Source organism: Vicugna pacos, chromosome 15, assembly GCF_048564905.1.
Source record: "Vicugna pacos chromosome 15, VicPac4, whole genome shotgun sequence".
Classification (NCBI taxonomy): Eukaryota; Metazoa; Chordata; class Mammalia; order Artiodactyla; family Camelidae; genus Vicugna; species Vicugna pacos.
Genome location: NC_133001.1, coordinates 39,344,290 through 39,361,638, shown reverse-complemented (window position 1 = coordinate 39,361,638; position 17,349 = coordinate 39,344,290). Strand labels below are relative to the sequence as shown.

Here is a 17,349-nt window from a genome sequence, read left to right as displayed (position 1 = left end):
AGCATCAGTAGTTCACCAATGTTTCTGCATGAATGGAGTGCAGGGTCCATGAAGAGAAAGAAAACTGGAAAGGGGAGGCAAATTGCAGGGCCTCATGTGTTGAGCAAAAAGATTGGACTTTAATTTGGGGGCAATGGGGGGCCAACTGAAGGATTTCACGGGATGTGGAATGAGTCTGCATTTTAGAAAGGTCATTTTATCAGCAGTTCAGAGTCTTGTCTATATTTATAAGTCAGGAAGATACTTCCTAAGATGTCATTCTATAATGTGCTTGTCCATGATCAGAGCCTTCTCAGAAATGCAGGGGCTCATCCACACGTGCACACACACACATGTACACTCAGTCAAAAGCTGGCCCCCTGCACCCTAGTCCTCACAAGGGCAATCCACCTGCAGGCAAAGGATACACGATCTTGTCCTGCAGACAATCATACTTGGAAAGCATCACTGTGCAAGCCCCACAGCCCCCTTCTCCACAGCCCAGCTTGGTCCCTCTCAGCCCCACTGGATGGTCAAGGTTAAGGAACATGAACACAGAGGAAAGACTCTTTGCTAGGCTGCTGAAAAACGAATGGGCTTACCTGTGAGTGCAGAGCCATCCGTCCACACACAGGTTCAGGCTCCTCGACCCAGGAGGCAGCAGACCCAGGTGCCCTTCCGTTTAGAGAGGTTTCTGTCCCTGGGGAGGCAGGACATGGGGCCAGCCCCACTGGACAGAGAGAAAAGGCATCCGCACCCAAGTCTCATCTCCTGGGACTGGAGTTCTATTCCTCTTTAGTCTTGGAGACTCTCCTTGGGATTGGGGTCTTCTAGGCATGGTCTTACAGAGCCCCACCCCTGCGGTTTCACTGGGCAGGTGAATCAGGCATCCCAGAGACTGAGCGTGTGGGGCAGCCCTCACGTCCCCCAGCCCACGTGCAATGAAGCCATTCGGACCAGAATGAGCTCTTGATCTCTTCTGGGACTTGCTGAGTCCAGCCTTCCCCCTAAAACCTTTTGGGTTGATGAGGTCCAGGGAACAAAATTAGGGCTGGACTAGGGCTTTCTGAATCTCCAGCCCATATGATACGTGAATGGAATTAAAATGAAGATATATTTGAAGTCAGGAATCAATACTGGAGCCCTTTCTTACATAGACTTGGGGAAATAAAGACTCTGATACTTTGCATTTGAAAAGTGCCTAACTAACAAAGAGATTATTCTGGAGAACCACAATTATAGCGGCCTCTTTCCCTGGGACACGTGGGCTCCTCTGCTGCTTTTCCCTCAGGTCCACAGGCCTCCAGACCATCCAGCTTCCTACTGAAAATGGAGGGAGCTGATGAAATTAATAGAGATAAAGATGAATGGATTTAGAGACAAAATGAATACTAATAATGACAGAGCATCTTATACTTGGAAAGCACTTATCCTTGGACCGGTTTCACTGACACACTAATCTGGTTAGCAGGTGGGGCATAAACCACCATTTCCCCATGTATTTAAAAAAAAAAAAAAACTAAGACCCAAGACGTGGCATGAGTCCTGCAAGGTAACAGTCACTCCTGTTACCCTGAGTGTTAGGGCCCAAACTCCAGACATGGGGCCTCCACCTTCACCACACTGCCGCCTCTTTTAAAACACAGCTGAAGAGGGCCTACTAGATCCTGAGTGATTTTTTTTTCACTAGTCAGGACATACAAGATCAGCAGTTCAGACCACTCTAGGGGCACACTGGAACAAATGGAAGGTGCTCAGAGCAGTCTGGAGGTCGCCTGCTGGCCAGGGGATCTTTCTGGAAGCCAGGGCAGAAGTTGAGCCCAGGGTCTTCTCTTTTGCCCGGAACTCCCACAGATGAACCCTCAGCATGGGCAGCAACGAGCCATGAGGCCTTCAGAGATATACGCCAACTTTCAGGTTTGGATTTCATTTGAGATTTGTCCCTCAAACCAGCCAACCACTACGGTCAAGAATTTATGAGGCTTTCCAGCCTTCAAAACTTTGTTAGAAAAATGAAATAGATATTAACAATCCCTGAGAATGAGCCTCTCTTCCCAGACAGCCCAGGTAGATGGGCTGGAAATGGAGTTCCATGCAGTCCCCTGACCCCACTGAGCAATTCCACCTCTACAAAAACGCCATCAGGTCTGTGTTCTGTGAACCTCCAGACCTGCCCCCTCCAGGTCAAAAATCCAGGACAAAGTACATGACAGCCAGCCTCTCTCTGACAGGAGGCGAAAGAACCAGAGGGAAGGTCATGGAGTCCAGGCTTGTCTCCGTGGGTGTTGTTTGTTGTTCCCAAATACATCACCAGAAGGAGTCACCAGACACTCCGCTTCTGGGAGAGATGAGGGCTTGCTGACAGAGGTCAAGAGGAGCATTGGTCCACAACAGGCCCCCAGAGAGTTGCCAGTGTGGGAGGGAAGTTAAGAGTGTGGCTCTGGGCTTCAGTCCAGGTCTGCCAGCATGTGCCCAGAATACACGTGGGAGAGGAGTGTCTCGTAACACGTCCAGCCTCACTTCCTCCTCCATCCAAGGGAATGGCTGTGGGATAGTGAGGTAACCTACGCACATCATGTTGAAATTCACCTCTATGTGGTCAGTTGCCATCAAAAGCTCCTATCTTTGATGTTTTTTTTTTTTTCCTGGGGCCTCAGAATACTTTCTTACTTTGGAAAAACCAAAGGTATGGGGGTCTTATAGAAGCTCCACCCCAACACCGGGAGCAGAGCAGTACCCCAACCCGCTTGGGAGTCCCTCAGCCCAGGCTTCCCAGTGCCCGCCACTCCCACAGTGCAGGGAGCCTCTACACAGTTCCCACCTGAGGCACCCCTTTCCCAAGAAACACCCCATCCCTGGACTTCCCCTCCAACTTGGCAGAGTTGGAAACGCTCCCTGGGAAGTCCATGTATGTGTTCACAGAGGTCTGCAGAGGCAGGGCCCACTCCTCCTGTGGGGAGGGATGACCATGAAGCTGGCCAGGGCTGATGAGGGCCTTACAGAGCCGTTTGTTCTACAGGCCCAGGACTAAACCTGAGTCTTAAATGCAAGAGACCTTGAAGAGTATCAAGAACAATATCCTTACTGGACAGCTGAGAATTTCAGAGTCCAAATAACTTCCCAAGTCACATAGCTGCCAAGTGACAGAGTTGCAATGAAAACGCAAGTGACCAAGTGACCAGGGCCCTGGCCCAGGGCTCTTTCCTCAGCACTTCACGGCCCCCAGACCAGTCACTAGCAAATGGCATAAGGCCCAGAGAATGACCCTCCAGTGCCCCCTCGGCTTCACCCCCACTCCAAAGTCAGGATACACTTTCTTCTCAGGTAGGCCAAAAGGGTTGTTTCTGGATCTGCATTTTTCTCCACCACCTATAAAAACAAAAACAAGTGAAAACTATATCATAGGTATATTCAGCCATTGTCTCATCCAAGAATTTGTCAAGTTAATGGGGACGTGCTAAACATATCCTGAAAATGAAGGTATTTTTCTTGATAATTCTGTAAGATGAACACAGGAACTGCAAGCCAAACTGTGTACATGCTGACACTCTGTGATCCTAAATTTCGCATCAGTGCTCAGCTCCAGGCCCACCACAGAACCCAGAGGTGTTGCACCTGCCCTGCTGGGCTGACCAAGGCAAAGTCCCTTTCAAATGGAGCATGTCCTCTCATTTCCAGCTGCCAGATCACATCTGTGACCACCGGGGACAGCTGAGCACTGCAGCAAGCAGACCTCTGGCTGAGCCTCCTGGTGTGTTCACTCTCAGGCAGTAGACAGCAGTCTGTCGGCCTGTACTCATAGCGGAGTGTTGTATGCGTTGGGTTATCACACTCAGCAAGATTAACACAGGTTAGAAATGGAGGCAAAATCTCAAACCAAAGTCCCGAACAGAATATTCAATAAGATGGAAAGGTGGTCTATAAGGTGCAGGGCCAGTTCCTGATGGAAATCATCAAACGAAATCTATGAAAATCTGTTTCGCTTCTCCTTGTGCATCATCAAGGGTAAAAGAGTTTGGGTGATTGGGGTGGTCAAGGGGAGAGAAGGTGTGATAAGAGTTGGGAAGAGCAAAGGATGTGAAAATGTCAGTCATGGACATGCAGAGGCCATGCATGAGAGAGACAGCTTGCTTGAGGTGTCTAAATAACTCCCAAAAGACTGACTACAGGAGGTGATGGGACCTCCATCAGAGTCTGTGTGAAGGCTGAGGGCTGAGGAAGAGCAGCCAGACTGAGGAAAACACATCTCTTATGTAGTGAGACTTGCAATGGAAGGATCCCAGTGGTGGGAAGCCATCTTACACCAGCACCAATTAAATAAGAACTTTCTCACTACCCATTCCTCTCTGTCCCAAATTCAGACTGTGTTTGGAAACTTATAATTGTCTATAGAATTTTTTTATTGACTACGAGTAACCCAGGAGGTCATGAAACTACCAGAATTTACCCCTTGGAAGATAAAATTAATCTTCTTTTATGATTACACCTCACATGTCCAGCTTGTTCAAAGTCCTGATTACAAATTTCACACAAAGAGTCATTATAAATGCACAAAATAAAGATCCTTATTACTTTCCTCCCAGGTGGCAGGAAGAGCCTTTTTGCACACTACCTTCCCCTGAAGTTGTTCCTTCCTCCTGTCCTGCTGCTGTCCTTTATCACATCACATCAGTTCCCTGCCCGGTGCCTTCAGTGACCTCCCACATACTCAAGGTAGCACCCAAGTTCTTTAGATTTTCTTTCAAGGCCCTTCAACGTGTCCCCAATCTTCATTTTCAGCCTTTCCCCCTCCAACTTCCTTACCAAGCTGGTCTTCGTATTTCAGTGAAAATATAACGTTTACCTTCTGATCCTAAGCCTTTGGCCACTCCATTCGTCTTCCACCTTCATCTTGACTTATCAGAAGACCCCAAACACTTCCCTAGTAAGGGCTTTCCATACCACCCCAGCCACAAGTGGTCCGACCTTCTTTGAATTCCTACAGAGAATGTCCACGTCACTCTCATGGCATGTCTGTAGCATTTGCCCCAGCAAACTCTGCTGAACCCTCTCCCAGCAGGATGCTCAAAGGAAATGGGTATTCCAAAGGAAAAGCACTGTGGGGAAGTGAGCTCAGGAAATTTGGGGTTAAGCAGATTGCTCTGGTAAAACTCAAGCATCAAAACATAATAACCATAATGGATTACAGCCCATTAAATAGAAATAAAACACATGAGTCTGAACTGATCATTAATAAATAAACAAGAAAATAAGTAGGAGAGAAGGGAAAGTTCTTCCTGACAGAGAAATGCCAATTTGTCCACATGGTTGGCCATTGTGTAATCAGCACAATCATAGATCTAGTCAGGAATCTTCAATGCGAGCTAAAACTAGTGGGTGAAAGCTTGGTAATAAAAGTATGTACATAGCCTCAAAGTATCTTCTCACAGATTACTCATTAATTATAATGGGAAAAAGAGTAATCTTCCAGTGGAGAAACCTGGTGGACACCACCTTAACCAAGTGATCAAAGTTCACAACACAAATAAAGGGGGACGTTTATAACATGTGCCTCCTGATATAACCTACTGAGAAAGACATATCATTTCTCTGGTATCCTGCCCAAAATGCACACTCTGAATCTAATTATAAGAAACTGTGACACCAATTCAAAAGGAGGGACATTGTAAAAAAAAGGCTTGTCCTCATTATAAACATCAATGTCACAAAAGACAAAGGAAAGCTAAGGAGTTGTTCCAGATGAAAGGAGACTAAAGAGACATGACAGCTAAGTATGAAGCATGATCCTGGATCCTGGATTGGTGGGAAGAAAGTCATAAATGACCTTACTGGGGAAATTGGAATAATCTTGCATAAAGCCTATACATTAGATACTAGGGTTATATTAACACTCGATTTCCTGATTTTTATAAATGGTTTGCAGTTCTGTAAAAATGCCTTTATTTTTAGTTTAAAGGTTAAAGGAGCATAATGTCTGAAATTTATCCTTAATGATTCAGAAAGAAAATTTTATAGTTTATGAACTTATTCTGATTAATTATATGCACTAAATAAATATATAAAATTATTTTGTACTTATAGATCAACGCATACAGAGAGAAAGAGATAAAGAAAATGTGACAAAATGTTAGGTGTTAAATGTGGGTAAAGGCTTTTTAACATTTATTTGTATTCTTCTTGTAACTGCTTTGTAAATTTAAAATAAAACACAAAGTTTAAAAAATAAATTCCTTCAGTGGAGGATTTCTCAAGGTTTTAACATTCCCCCATTCATTCTGTCCACATTAATTGGGCACCTACTATGTGCCCACACTGTACAAAGTGGTCTAAGAATATCTAAGAAGGAAATCTCATGGGGATGGTTGTCTCTGAAATACATTTTGGAATACGGTACTTCAGCTAATCATAATCCACCTCTACAACTAGTTCCCAGGTTCCCAGGTGGTAAGTGCCTGTCTTAGAGGTGTTATTCCTCCAGTGCAGATGTGTCCCCAAGGCCCAGGCCTAGGAGGAGCCTGTAAATGTTGACGACGTGGGTGGACGGGCGAGTGAGTGTTGACTCACTTGCTGACTGCTGCTTCTTGTGGGGGTCACTCCTGGACACCTTCAGTTGCTCCCTACATGCTGAATCTTCCCAGATTCCTCCAGGTGCCATCATCTCCACTAACCAGAGAGTGACTGCTTGGAAAAACAAGAATCTGCCCTGCAAAAGGATGGTCACTACAGTGAAACCAAAATCCTGGGCAGCTCTCTCCCTTTGACTCTGACTATAGATCAGAAGATGTGGAAATGACAGTCAGCAAGGCCCACCACCACCACAGAAGGCCCTCGAGGCATTTGATCATTTGCATCTCACACCCTCTCCAGGACCACAATGAGTAAAGACAGTCCTGGGCAGTGGTCTGAAACAGGGAGAGTAGGAAGCTTGTATTTAAGAGCGAGTCACCAGGTTCCAACAACTCCTTTGGTAAAGTCCTTGCCAATACCAGGTAACAAAAGATCTAGAACTTTTGGGGACAGAATTGGGAACAAATTTACAGCTGCCTCGATTTGACTGGGAATTCCTTTGCTTGGTCTAGCTTTTATAACGCTGCTTTCACCTCATCACTCCTTCATTGCCTCTCCACCTTTCCAGCAGATTCTCAAGAGGCCAAATGTTTATAAAATTAAAAGCATGGATATTCATCACTGAAACTGGTAGTAGCAGAAGCTTCAAGAGATAGTCGAGTTTGATGTGATGATACCATTGACAATTTTTAAACTGCTCTCCTAATGTGAAGATAAAATACATGGGGAAACAATTTTTACCAAACTAGATTTATGTTGAAATGCTCCTTACTAGATCGAGTGCATCATAGCAAACCATCCCTAAAAAGGAGCAGAAACTTGTCCTGTGACACATGAGTTGATGTCTTGATAAATATGAAAACTTAGAGTGAGACTTTGCCTTGGAAGTCATTGAATCCAGCTGTTCACCCAATGTAAAAATTGCTTAGAAAGATGCCAAAGAAGATGCCTCTGTGTAAGTAATGTGTCAAGAAAGCCAATTCAACAACTTTTGCAAATCTCTACAGTGTAGTTGCTGAATGTAACAAAGTTGTCAGAATTCTTGGCTGCAAAAGTCTTACAACCACCAACATGGAAGCTTTGCCCTACCTCTTGGTTTGCTGCCAGAGGCCAATCCTGAAAGGAAGTTGGCACAGAGGGACAACTCGGAACCTGGAAGAGCATGGCAGACCCCATTCCCCGGTCCCACCCAGTGCTACCACTCAAACTGAATCCAGCAGACCTGGGCACACTGATGTTGCGATGGTTCATAGAATTCCCCTGCTAGTCCCCCAAACACACCCTAACAATTTAAGCTCTAGACGTCCTATGAAGCACATTTTATTTCTTAAAAATTGCCTCCAAAGTTGTCCAGTTTCTTAACGCAAAAGTGCCAATATAGCAAAACAAATAAAATTGCTCTTTGACCACTGGGTACAACCATTACTCACACTGTCCACATGGCCTTTCACAATGTGTAGCCACGATTGCCCTTTTACTGCCCCTTTCTTTCCCAACCAGAGAGCTAAAGTAGGTGCAAGCAGCTCAGCACTGGTGTGGGGAGGGTAAGTGGACAGTGGAGACAATGTGATGTACTTGCACACTCTCTCCTTGGATCTGCATTAAAATCTGCAAAGATTCTCATCCTTCCAGTGCTGCAAGAACTGGTACCCATATCATAAGACCCACTCTGCCCCACCTCACCCCCACCTCCTCTGGGTCCCTCCAAGTGGGCAATTTTTATCAAAGAGATTCATAATATTTGTATGTATAACTAAGTGTCAGGATGGGGGGAGCATGCCCCTTATGAAACAAAAATTATAGTTTGCCACAAGATGTCAGTATATGTCCTCATACAAGTTAGCTGTTACATTTTTAGAGATGAAATATGAGAATCAAACCTATGTACATCTTATACCCTGAGATTAGCAAGAAAACATGTTCCTGTTCATTTTTTCAGTAAAGAGAGCAACAAAAATCTTTGGGTATATTTGATTAAACACAGAAATAGAGGTGTGGTGGGTGACCTTCAAGTATCACTAGAACCCCGTCCACCTTTCTCTTCTTCATGCCAGTGTCTCTACTACTGCAAAAAGTCGGCAGGGAGCATGGGTGGAGCTCACAGACACCTTTCTGCTCATTTCCCTCCCCATCACTCCTTTGCCCCTTGAGTATCTTGACAGCGTTCTAGTTCTGAGAAGGTCTTCTTTCCCCAACGTTACCCCAAATGCAGCAACAGCTTTGAAGGAAGAGAAAGAAAGAGAGAAGGTGAACAAATGATAGAGAACACAAAAGAGAAAGAACAAAAATGAGCCATTTCAAGAGGATACATACCCCTCCTAGGGAGCAGGGGGACCAAAGGAGAGGTCAGTTTCTGCTTACCTTTTTGCCATTCACAAAGAAAACCAACTCATCTGCTGTCATTGTCAGGGGTTGGGGGTCTCTGAACTCCAGGTACCTTACACCCAAAAGACACTGCCAGTTATCACTGCTCTGCAACCTGAAAAACACTCCTCCCCACAAAATGAAATGAAGTCAGCCAATGGGAGGGACACAGCTTAGAGCTTCAGGGCACGGAGAGTTCTTGGCAAAAGCCACCGGTTTACATAATCAAGGAAAATGCAAACAATTATACATAGCACATCACATCCCTAACACCTTGTGAAAAAGCACAGAGGAAGACACAGACAGGTATCACCAAGGTGGGGGACAGGGTGCCTTGGTGCCAGATGACCATGGGTCTTAGGCTGTATCCTCGTGGAAACTACAACATCCCCTTGGTTAAGACAGAGAAGGGGGCAGGGCCATGGTCATAGTCATAGTCATAGCCATAGCTATAGAGATGATTCACAGCCTCTGCATCTACACTTTCATTTTACCATTTAGGTTTACAGCAACCCAGACTCAGCACGCACATGCAGGGCTCATTCTCTCACAGCCTGGAGAAGGATGGAGTCACAAAGTGCAGAGCCCAGTGATTCACATGCAAAATCTGGCATTTGACCTCTGCAGATCACTTACCACTTTCAGAACTCACTTATTTTCATCCTGTAAATAGGTAAATGAATGACACCAAGAGCAAAAGGCCAAGGGATGAATGATGTATTTTGGAAGTGCTTTGTAAATTTGTAAACAACCCAAATTTTTATTACTATTGCAAATGTATTCTCAACAGCACAACAAAAATAATTCCGATAATGAACCACTTTTGAGAACTTCTTTTTATTTGTTTCTCTCATGGAAATGCCCTTGATTAAATTGTCAGCATAACTCATAAAAATATTTCAAATACTGTACCAAATAAAATGTGCATATCTCATAGGCATAGGTCAAATTAATACAGAGCTGAAAACCTTCACCCATCCAGTAACCATTAACTCCGAGTATAAACACACATGCATATCACCCACCCGGGCAGCACCAATGGGCTCTCTAAAGTCCAGCACCCAACTGCCCCTCACCACCCCCCACACACCACACACACACACACACACACACACACACACACACACACACACACACCCCAGCATTCCCTCTGGTCTTCTACTCAGCTAGCCTTTCAAAGGCTCAAGGGGGACAAAAGCAGTAATGGGAAGATGTGCTTGGTATAGAAATAACTTAGAGAAACTGAAGACAGCCAGGATAACATCCATGTTATCAGCACAGTACCCCTCTCCACAACAGCCTTTATTTAGTCAGGAGATGAAATTCCACTTGAAGGGGGACTAATCATCCCAGTTTGTCCCCAGCTGTCTTGGTTTTAGCACTAAAAAATCCCTGGCAAATTCCTCAGTCCAGGGAAAATTAAGATAATTGGTCATCATAGAACAGTGGTTCTTAACTGGGGAGTCGGGATGCCCACCCCGGGAGTCTCCTGGCAATGTCTGGCGTTTTGTTCTGGTGATATGTTTTGGTGACAGAAGTCATCAATAATCAATCTATAAAAATAATAGTAATAGAAGAGTTTTATTTGAGCCAAACTGAGGACTCTAATCTGGGAGACAGTCTCTCAGATAACTGAAAAACTGTTCAGAGAAACATGGTTTTCTAGAACTGTTTTATACTTTGTCAGAAAAAAGAACATCTAACATGACAGGAATACATTTCTTCATGGTTTCAAAAAAATAAATAAATAAAAGACAGATCAGCACATACACAGTAGGTCCACATAGCCCTGGCACCTGGAGAAAGGAGACGTATCATCAAAGGAGTACTAGACCAGTGTCCCCAGAAGGGAAACACTTTATCTTTAAAATGGACATTTTTACTTCTGGTCAGTGGGCCCTTTTCTTTATCAGTTAAAGCAGAAGTACAGTGTATGTTTAATAGGCCACAACACAGGCTGCTCTGGTTAGCATAAAGTTAAGGTCATGTATAAGCCAGAATGACTTCCCTATATACCTTGATATGTGAAAATTTCTTCCATCATTTCCTTCTTTTGATTGAAACAAAATCTCTCAAAAGAAAACACTGATGATCAAAATATTTGTCCCTTGATGCCAGAATGCTTGCTGCCTGCCCAATATGTTTCTCAGGACTAGGACTTCCTCTCTTCTTTTTTATAGGAAAAGGAGTGACGTGGTCCTAGGGAAAGTTGTGTCTGGTCTCTAAACACTGAGGACTGTATCAGACAAGGGATGTACACATTAATATGTTGAAGAATTTGAACCTGAAATGTTAGGCCAGAGAGAGGTCAGTCTAGATGAGTGGTAATGTTAGGAGCATCTGACAAGTCAGTGGAGGGTATTATGAGGGGCCTTTGTCAGTCTTGTATTGACCAAGGAATTTGATGACAGATTCAACAATCTGTTATATCTCCCCCAGTAGCTATACTCTGTGACTTTACTAGAGAATGTTCTTTCCATCCTGAACACTGAGACAAAAGTATAGTCAGAAATAAGACAATTTTCTATTTGATAGGGAGACAAACATTTGGTAAACAGTTCAATAGAACTGGTAGGATGAGTCTCTGGATACTTGGGTCAGCTGTCTACCACTGTCGTCATCTTATCCTGGCTTCGGTGGTGCTTGCCTTAGTCAGTAGAAGCCAGGTGCCAGAAATAGGTGTCAGAAATAGGTGTCAAGGTCTACTCAGGTGGAGGGGCCTTTTCTAAATGACAGATGTGAATCCATGGGTCTATGCCTTTTAATTTGATAGCACATGGATTAGTAAATAATACCTGATAAGGTCCTGTCCAACATGACTGCAAAGAACATTTTGTTTGGTTTATTTCCAATGTGCACCATCTCCTGGTTTCAGGTCATGGGGCATCTGATCTTTGTTCAAAGATAGTTTAATGAGGTAAGCTTCAGAACCAAGCTTAGAATGTCCTTTTAATAATTCAATTAAACTTTATAATAATGCTACACAGAAAAAAGGAGCCATCTGGGAAGTGAGTCTCAGGCAGTAAATACCAAACCTCACAGATAATTAACTACATGAGAACTTAATATCCATGAAGGTATATAAATGAAACATAATTTTTTCTCTCTAAAATTATCATCATTTCTACAAAATACAGCCAAATTAAGACTAATTTGTTTGCAAAATATGTCTGATTTCAACACAGTTACCCTATTATTATTTGATTATTTGATCTTACAGGCTCTTTTACGTTTGACTTTGTTGGAACTTTTCATAAGGAATCCCAAATTGAACTTACAAAAGGCTTCTCCAGGCCAGGAAAGCCATGTCAAAGACTTGCCATCAGATTCTGCCTGCAATACCTATAGGTTTGGGAAGGTTTCTCTCTTCTCAAGGTCAAAAATATCTTGAGGTTCCTGCAAGTGCCAGAAAGTAGCCTTCCTTATTAATCTGGTAAGATTGCTGGGAACCCTGTAAGCAAGGTACCAGGAGTTTTATAGTTCCATAAAGTCTACCCTAGTTTCTTAAAACTATCTAGTCATATTTCATCTTATGTATAGTCCTGAATATGACACTTCAGTCAAAGCCATGGTAATATAGTCAATGTTTCCAATTGTGTCTTGTTATAAGGAGAACAAATTCTTACTGAACTTATGCAAATAACTATATTGCCATGAAAATAAGAGTATTCACTAAGAGTTTCCAAATTCTGGTGGGATCTGGTAGGGAGAAAAGATAAAGATTGAATTCTGAATACAAAGGTGTAATTTACCAAATTGGTATAAGTCATAATTAGCTTAAGAGAAAGGTCTCCTTATATCTGAAAAATAAAGATGAAAAGTCAGTAATATTTCAGACAAAAATATCACTAAAATTATCATTATATTTATCAGTTCATTCAATCCCATGTAACTAATTCTTGGTCTGCTTGAGCCCAGTTTTTCCTTTAGTTCTGTCCACCTTGCCTGATGATTGAGGGTGATAGTGTCAGTGACAAGTTGAAGAAGTTTGCAAGGCTTTTGTTAAGGCTCATATGTTTTGCCCAGAAATTGGGTGCACTGATCACTGGAGATTGTAGACAGTATACCTCAAATAAAAAACGTATTTTATAGCAGTTTCTTTGTCATTGTGAGGGCATCAGCCTTGCAGTAAGGGAAGGCTTTAACCCATCAAATGAAAACTGGGGCTTGCCAGGGATCCAGGAAGAGCCAAGTGGTCATCTTGGGTTTCCCAAGGCCCAACTTTGTAATTCACAGCTATTCCTTACTCATCCTAATTTCTCTGATCTGGGATCAGACTGTTGCCATGTTTCAAGGACATCAAGACGGCAAAAGTCTGACAATGGGGAATTAATTTTTTCTGCAGAAGAAGACTGGACTTAATTTACACATGCCATAATCTTTACAGATTCTGTTGTTGCTGCCTTTTCATAAAAGTCAGCTAGGGCATTTCCCTGATACTTGGGTTCAGTCCCTTTAGTCTAAGTCTCAATTTTGATGACAGATACTGTTTTATGTCAGGACATGTAAGACTCCTAGGAATTTCATGTAATCTCTGGAACACTTATAATGCATATTTACATGGACACTACATAAAGACTGAATCTTACTTTTTATTTGACAATGCTTCCCATGACAATGTGCCTAATTAGTTTAATACATCTGTTTTTATAAGGAGGGAGAAATATCTCAAAATTAATTTCAAACCAAAAGACTTCATTTAGGATTTGAATATAGGAAAGTTTTCCAAAAATACAAAAAGGTTTTTCAAATGTTTAGTCAAATAAGTCACTGTCAAAAAATGCTTAGTCATTCACTTAACCAAAGGGACAATATAAAATATTTCAAATGCAAATACAGAAAGACAACAGATTGCTCAAAGTGTAAAGAAACCTTTACAATCTGTTATCAAAACAAATCAATATTCCAAGAAAACTTTGTCATCCTAACTGAGAGAGAACCAAATTCTAGTTTTGCCGCACCTTACCTTTAATATTAAAATTTATTCACTCAGTTAAATTCAGTCTAATCTTAGCCAGTCCTGACTACACACAAAGCTCTTTTCTCACAAACCTCCCACAACTTTCTATACCCAGATTAGTTTGTCTCTTATTTTCTTTCCCATTTAGAAATAACCAGATTCAGGACAAAATCATTTTCTTTTTACCTTAACAAAATGCATTTCCATTTCTCATACCTTCTTTTACTGGAATCACACACCCTACTTTCCTTGCATACTGAAATGTTTCTCTTATTATTTCTAGTAGGTTAATTTACATATATATATATATATATATATATATATATATATATATATTACAATTTTTAACCCTTGAGCCTTAATCTCTAGCAAAACCCAAGAAGCAACAATTGCGAACTGCCATACTAGCATTTCCTGATTGGCAAACGTATATACAATATTCCATAACTTCAAGAAACATACATACACTCACAGCATACTTTCATTCCTCAATATGATATAAGACATGTGTGCAATAAACCAAACATCTTTAGTTTTTCTCTAATAAAAGACAAAAGTAGGTTAACATAGACTTGCTTGGCAATTAATATTTCAGTATCTTATTATTAAAAATGATCTAGACATTAAATGACTTCCCATCATTAAACTTAATTTAGCAAAACTCTAAAGTTTCAAGTAACAAAAAACCTGGAAAAAATATTTTTAAGTAGACATACCATAAAACATAATTATTCTTAAGTAATCTACTTAAAAACCATTTATCTCTATTTTATTACTTATGAAAATATCATCATATCAAGTTAATTTTCTTGTTGACAAATCTTCTAACAGAGATAACATGAGTTTATTGACTTTCTGTAAAGCCAGGTACAATAAAAGTATTATTCTCATTGTTGATGACTCTAAAGACATGTCTGTATTAATTATACCAATAGCTTAAACTAACTTTAATACTGAACATTAATTTAATAATGAATATTTCCCAGATCAAATGAACCCAAAATTCCTTTGAGTGAGTTCCTATTTTATTTCTGAGAATTTATATAAGCATTTACTTGTTTAAGCCAATGAAATAGAGCTCTTTTACAAATTAATTTTGACAATACCATCCAAAGGTAGAGACATACCATGTCTATAATCAAACATAGACACACATATACCCAGATATACACAGATAGAGATCTAATAGTTTTCCCGCTTGAGTTTGAAAAGGCCTCTTTTCTCTTCTTCTTCTTTTTTTTTTAATTGTTGTTCTTTTTTGTCTGTTTGTTTTAAATTTTAGGTTCTACTGATTAAGCCAAGGCTATGGTCTCAGGTGATGTGGGCTATGTTTACATTTCAAGGACATGGTAAAAGTTAGAATTTTAAGCTTTCTCCAAGAAGTACTTTGTTCCCTCTGGGTCAGAATTTTGAAAAGATGTTTTATCAAGCCAGCTTTATTTTCCAGCTGCATACATAAAACCAGTTTCAGAATGTCAGAAGAGCCCTACCCTGGTCATGTTAGGGCCAGGTAAGTACTTCATAGTATTGGTTCAGTATCAACTTTCCATGAAGTCAGCCCGACTGCTAGTGGGTAGCTGCCCAGCTGGGAGCTGGGAGGCTTTAGAAGTGCTATTTCCCATTTTCCTTTACTTTCATTTTATTTATAAGGTCTGAACAGTTTCTAAGGGCAGTGTAGTGGGTCAGAAGTGTGCTACCTGTGAGCTTAAGTTTATCAAGGTGTCACCCTTGAGTTGGTCTAGCTTTTTCATGTCTCATCTTCTCCTGTAGTGGTCTAAAACCACTGTGGGGGATCAGAGCACTGAAAGACCATTTCTTACGTGTGCATCCCAGGAGAATTATAAATTACACGAAGTGTCATGATGGAGTTCCCTATGGGACCTTACTCATCACTATGATCAGTTCTCAGATGATTCCTCCAGGTTGCCTGAGAATGTCTCTAGGTTGGTAGGAACTAGCGCCCTTCTCTTGAGAGCTGAATGGATGCGATCTCTCATTTTGCTGTCAAATAGCTACTTCATAATATATATACACAAATCTTTCCAATTTAAGCCAAATTTGAGAAAAAGGTCAGCCAACCCAGTTTACTCTAAAGTTCATTCTAGGCTTTTCCAGTCTAAGAATTCCCTCTAGGTCTCTGGGTAAGAAATCACCAAAAGGTCTCTGCCTAGGAAAGCACTCCAAAGTTTCTTCTAGGCTTTTCTTGCCTAGGATCTCCTCCTAGTTCCTTTTTATCTAGGAAATGCACTGATACTGCAATAAAATGCCAAGTCTTCAAATAACAACTAGAATAAAAGTCAAAGGAAGGTCAAACCTAAGATAAGGAGGTCCGTATATCAGAAGAACTCACCAAGGCACCAGAAGAATGTGGTGAAGCCGGGGTGGTGGTGCTCACGGGGTCTGTGCTTGGTACTGAGAGCTGGTCCATAGTAGACTCCAGGTGACCTCAGGTGGGTTTTTCAGATATCCTGCTGACTACACCGAGTAATGTGAAAGAAAATCATCAATAATCAATCTATAACAAGAATAGAAGAGAGTTTTATTTGAGCTAAACTGAGGACTATAGTCTGGGAGACAGCCTCCCAGATTGCTGTGAGAAACTGTTTCAGAGAAGCATGGTTTTCAGCACAGGTTTATAACGTGTCAGAACAAAGAACATCAAACATGACAAGCGTACATTATTTCAAGGTTCCAAAGAAGACAGATCATCACGTACACACATGTCTACGGCGAGGCAGTATGGCCCTGGGGCTTGGGAAAGGAGCCTCATCATTGAAGTAGTACTAGCGCTGGTGCCCCAGGAAGGGAGACATTTAATCTTTATCTCTAAAACAGATATTTTTACTTCTGGCCAATGGACCCTTCTCTTTATCAGTTAAAGCAGATGTACAATGTATGTCTAATAGTCAAAATAGGCTGTTCTAATTAGCACAAAGTTTAAGTTAAAAGATATATAAGCCAGAATGACTTCCCCGTACTTCAATATGTGAAAATTTCTTCCATCGGTTTTATTGTCATGCCTAGGGAAAGGTGCTAATGGGATCTAATTAATAGAGGCCAAGGATGCTACTGAACATTTAACCTTACAGGTGCACGGGAGAGCTTTCTGCAAGGAATAACTACCTGGTCTAAAACGTCAATAGAGTCACTACTAAGAAATCCTGCCCTAAAAGGAGTAAGAAGAAAGGAGTCGGAAAGACGTAGAGGGGCTCAGCTTTGGGTGGTGTTCTGTAATGGGTTGATTGCCCAGACAGTGCCCACACCTCTGGGATTGAGAAGCTTTCCCTCTATTCACTGATCTACTCAGCTTTACCAGACCTCCACTTCCTCCCAGCCAGTCTCTAGCCAAAGTCTCAGAACACTTTGAAGGTAAAGGGGGAAGGCTGACTAAAGAGCTCAAGTTTGGGGTTAGGCAGACAAACCTGAATATTAGCCCTAACACTTCTGTGTGACTTATGGCAAAAATAACTCTTGGCTTC

General features: G+C 41.8%; 1 protein-coding gene across 1 annotated transcript in view; it reads right to left on the bottom strand.

Moving 5' to 3' along the window:
* The window catches only part of XDH (xanthine dehydrogenase), a 56,654-nt gene extending 47,651 nt beyond the window's left edge, over positions 1 to 9,003 (bottom strand). Inside the window, exons 1-3 of the mRNA XM_031684926.2 lie at positions 8,908 to 9,003; positions 3,291 to 3,348; positions 408 to 504 (exon numbers count right to left, since the gene is read on the bottom strand). Coding sequence (XP_031540786.2) covers positions 408 to 504; positions 3,291 to 3,348; positions 8,908 to 8,949 — 197 coding nt within the window. The 5' untranslated portion in view covers positions 8,950 to 9,003. The remainder of the gene's footprint in view (positions 1 to 407; positions 505 to 3,290; positions 3,349 to 8,907) is intronic.
* Positions 9,004 to 17,349: the final 8,346 nt, after the last annotated feature.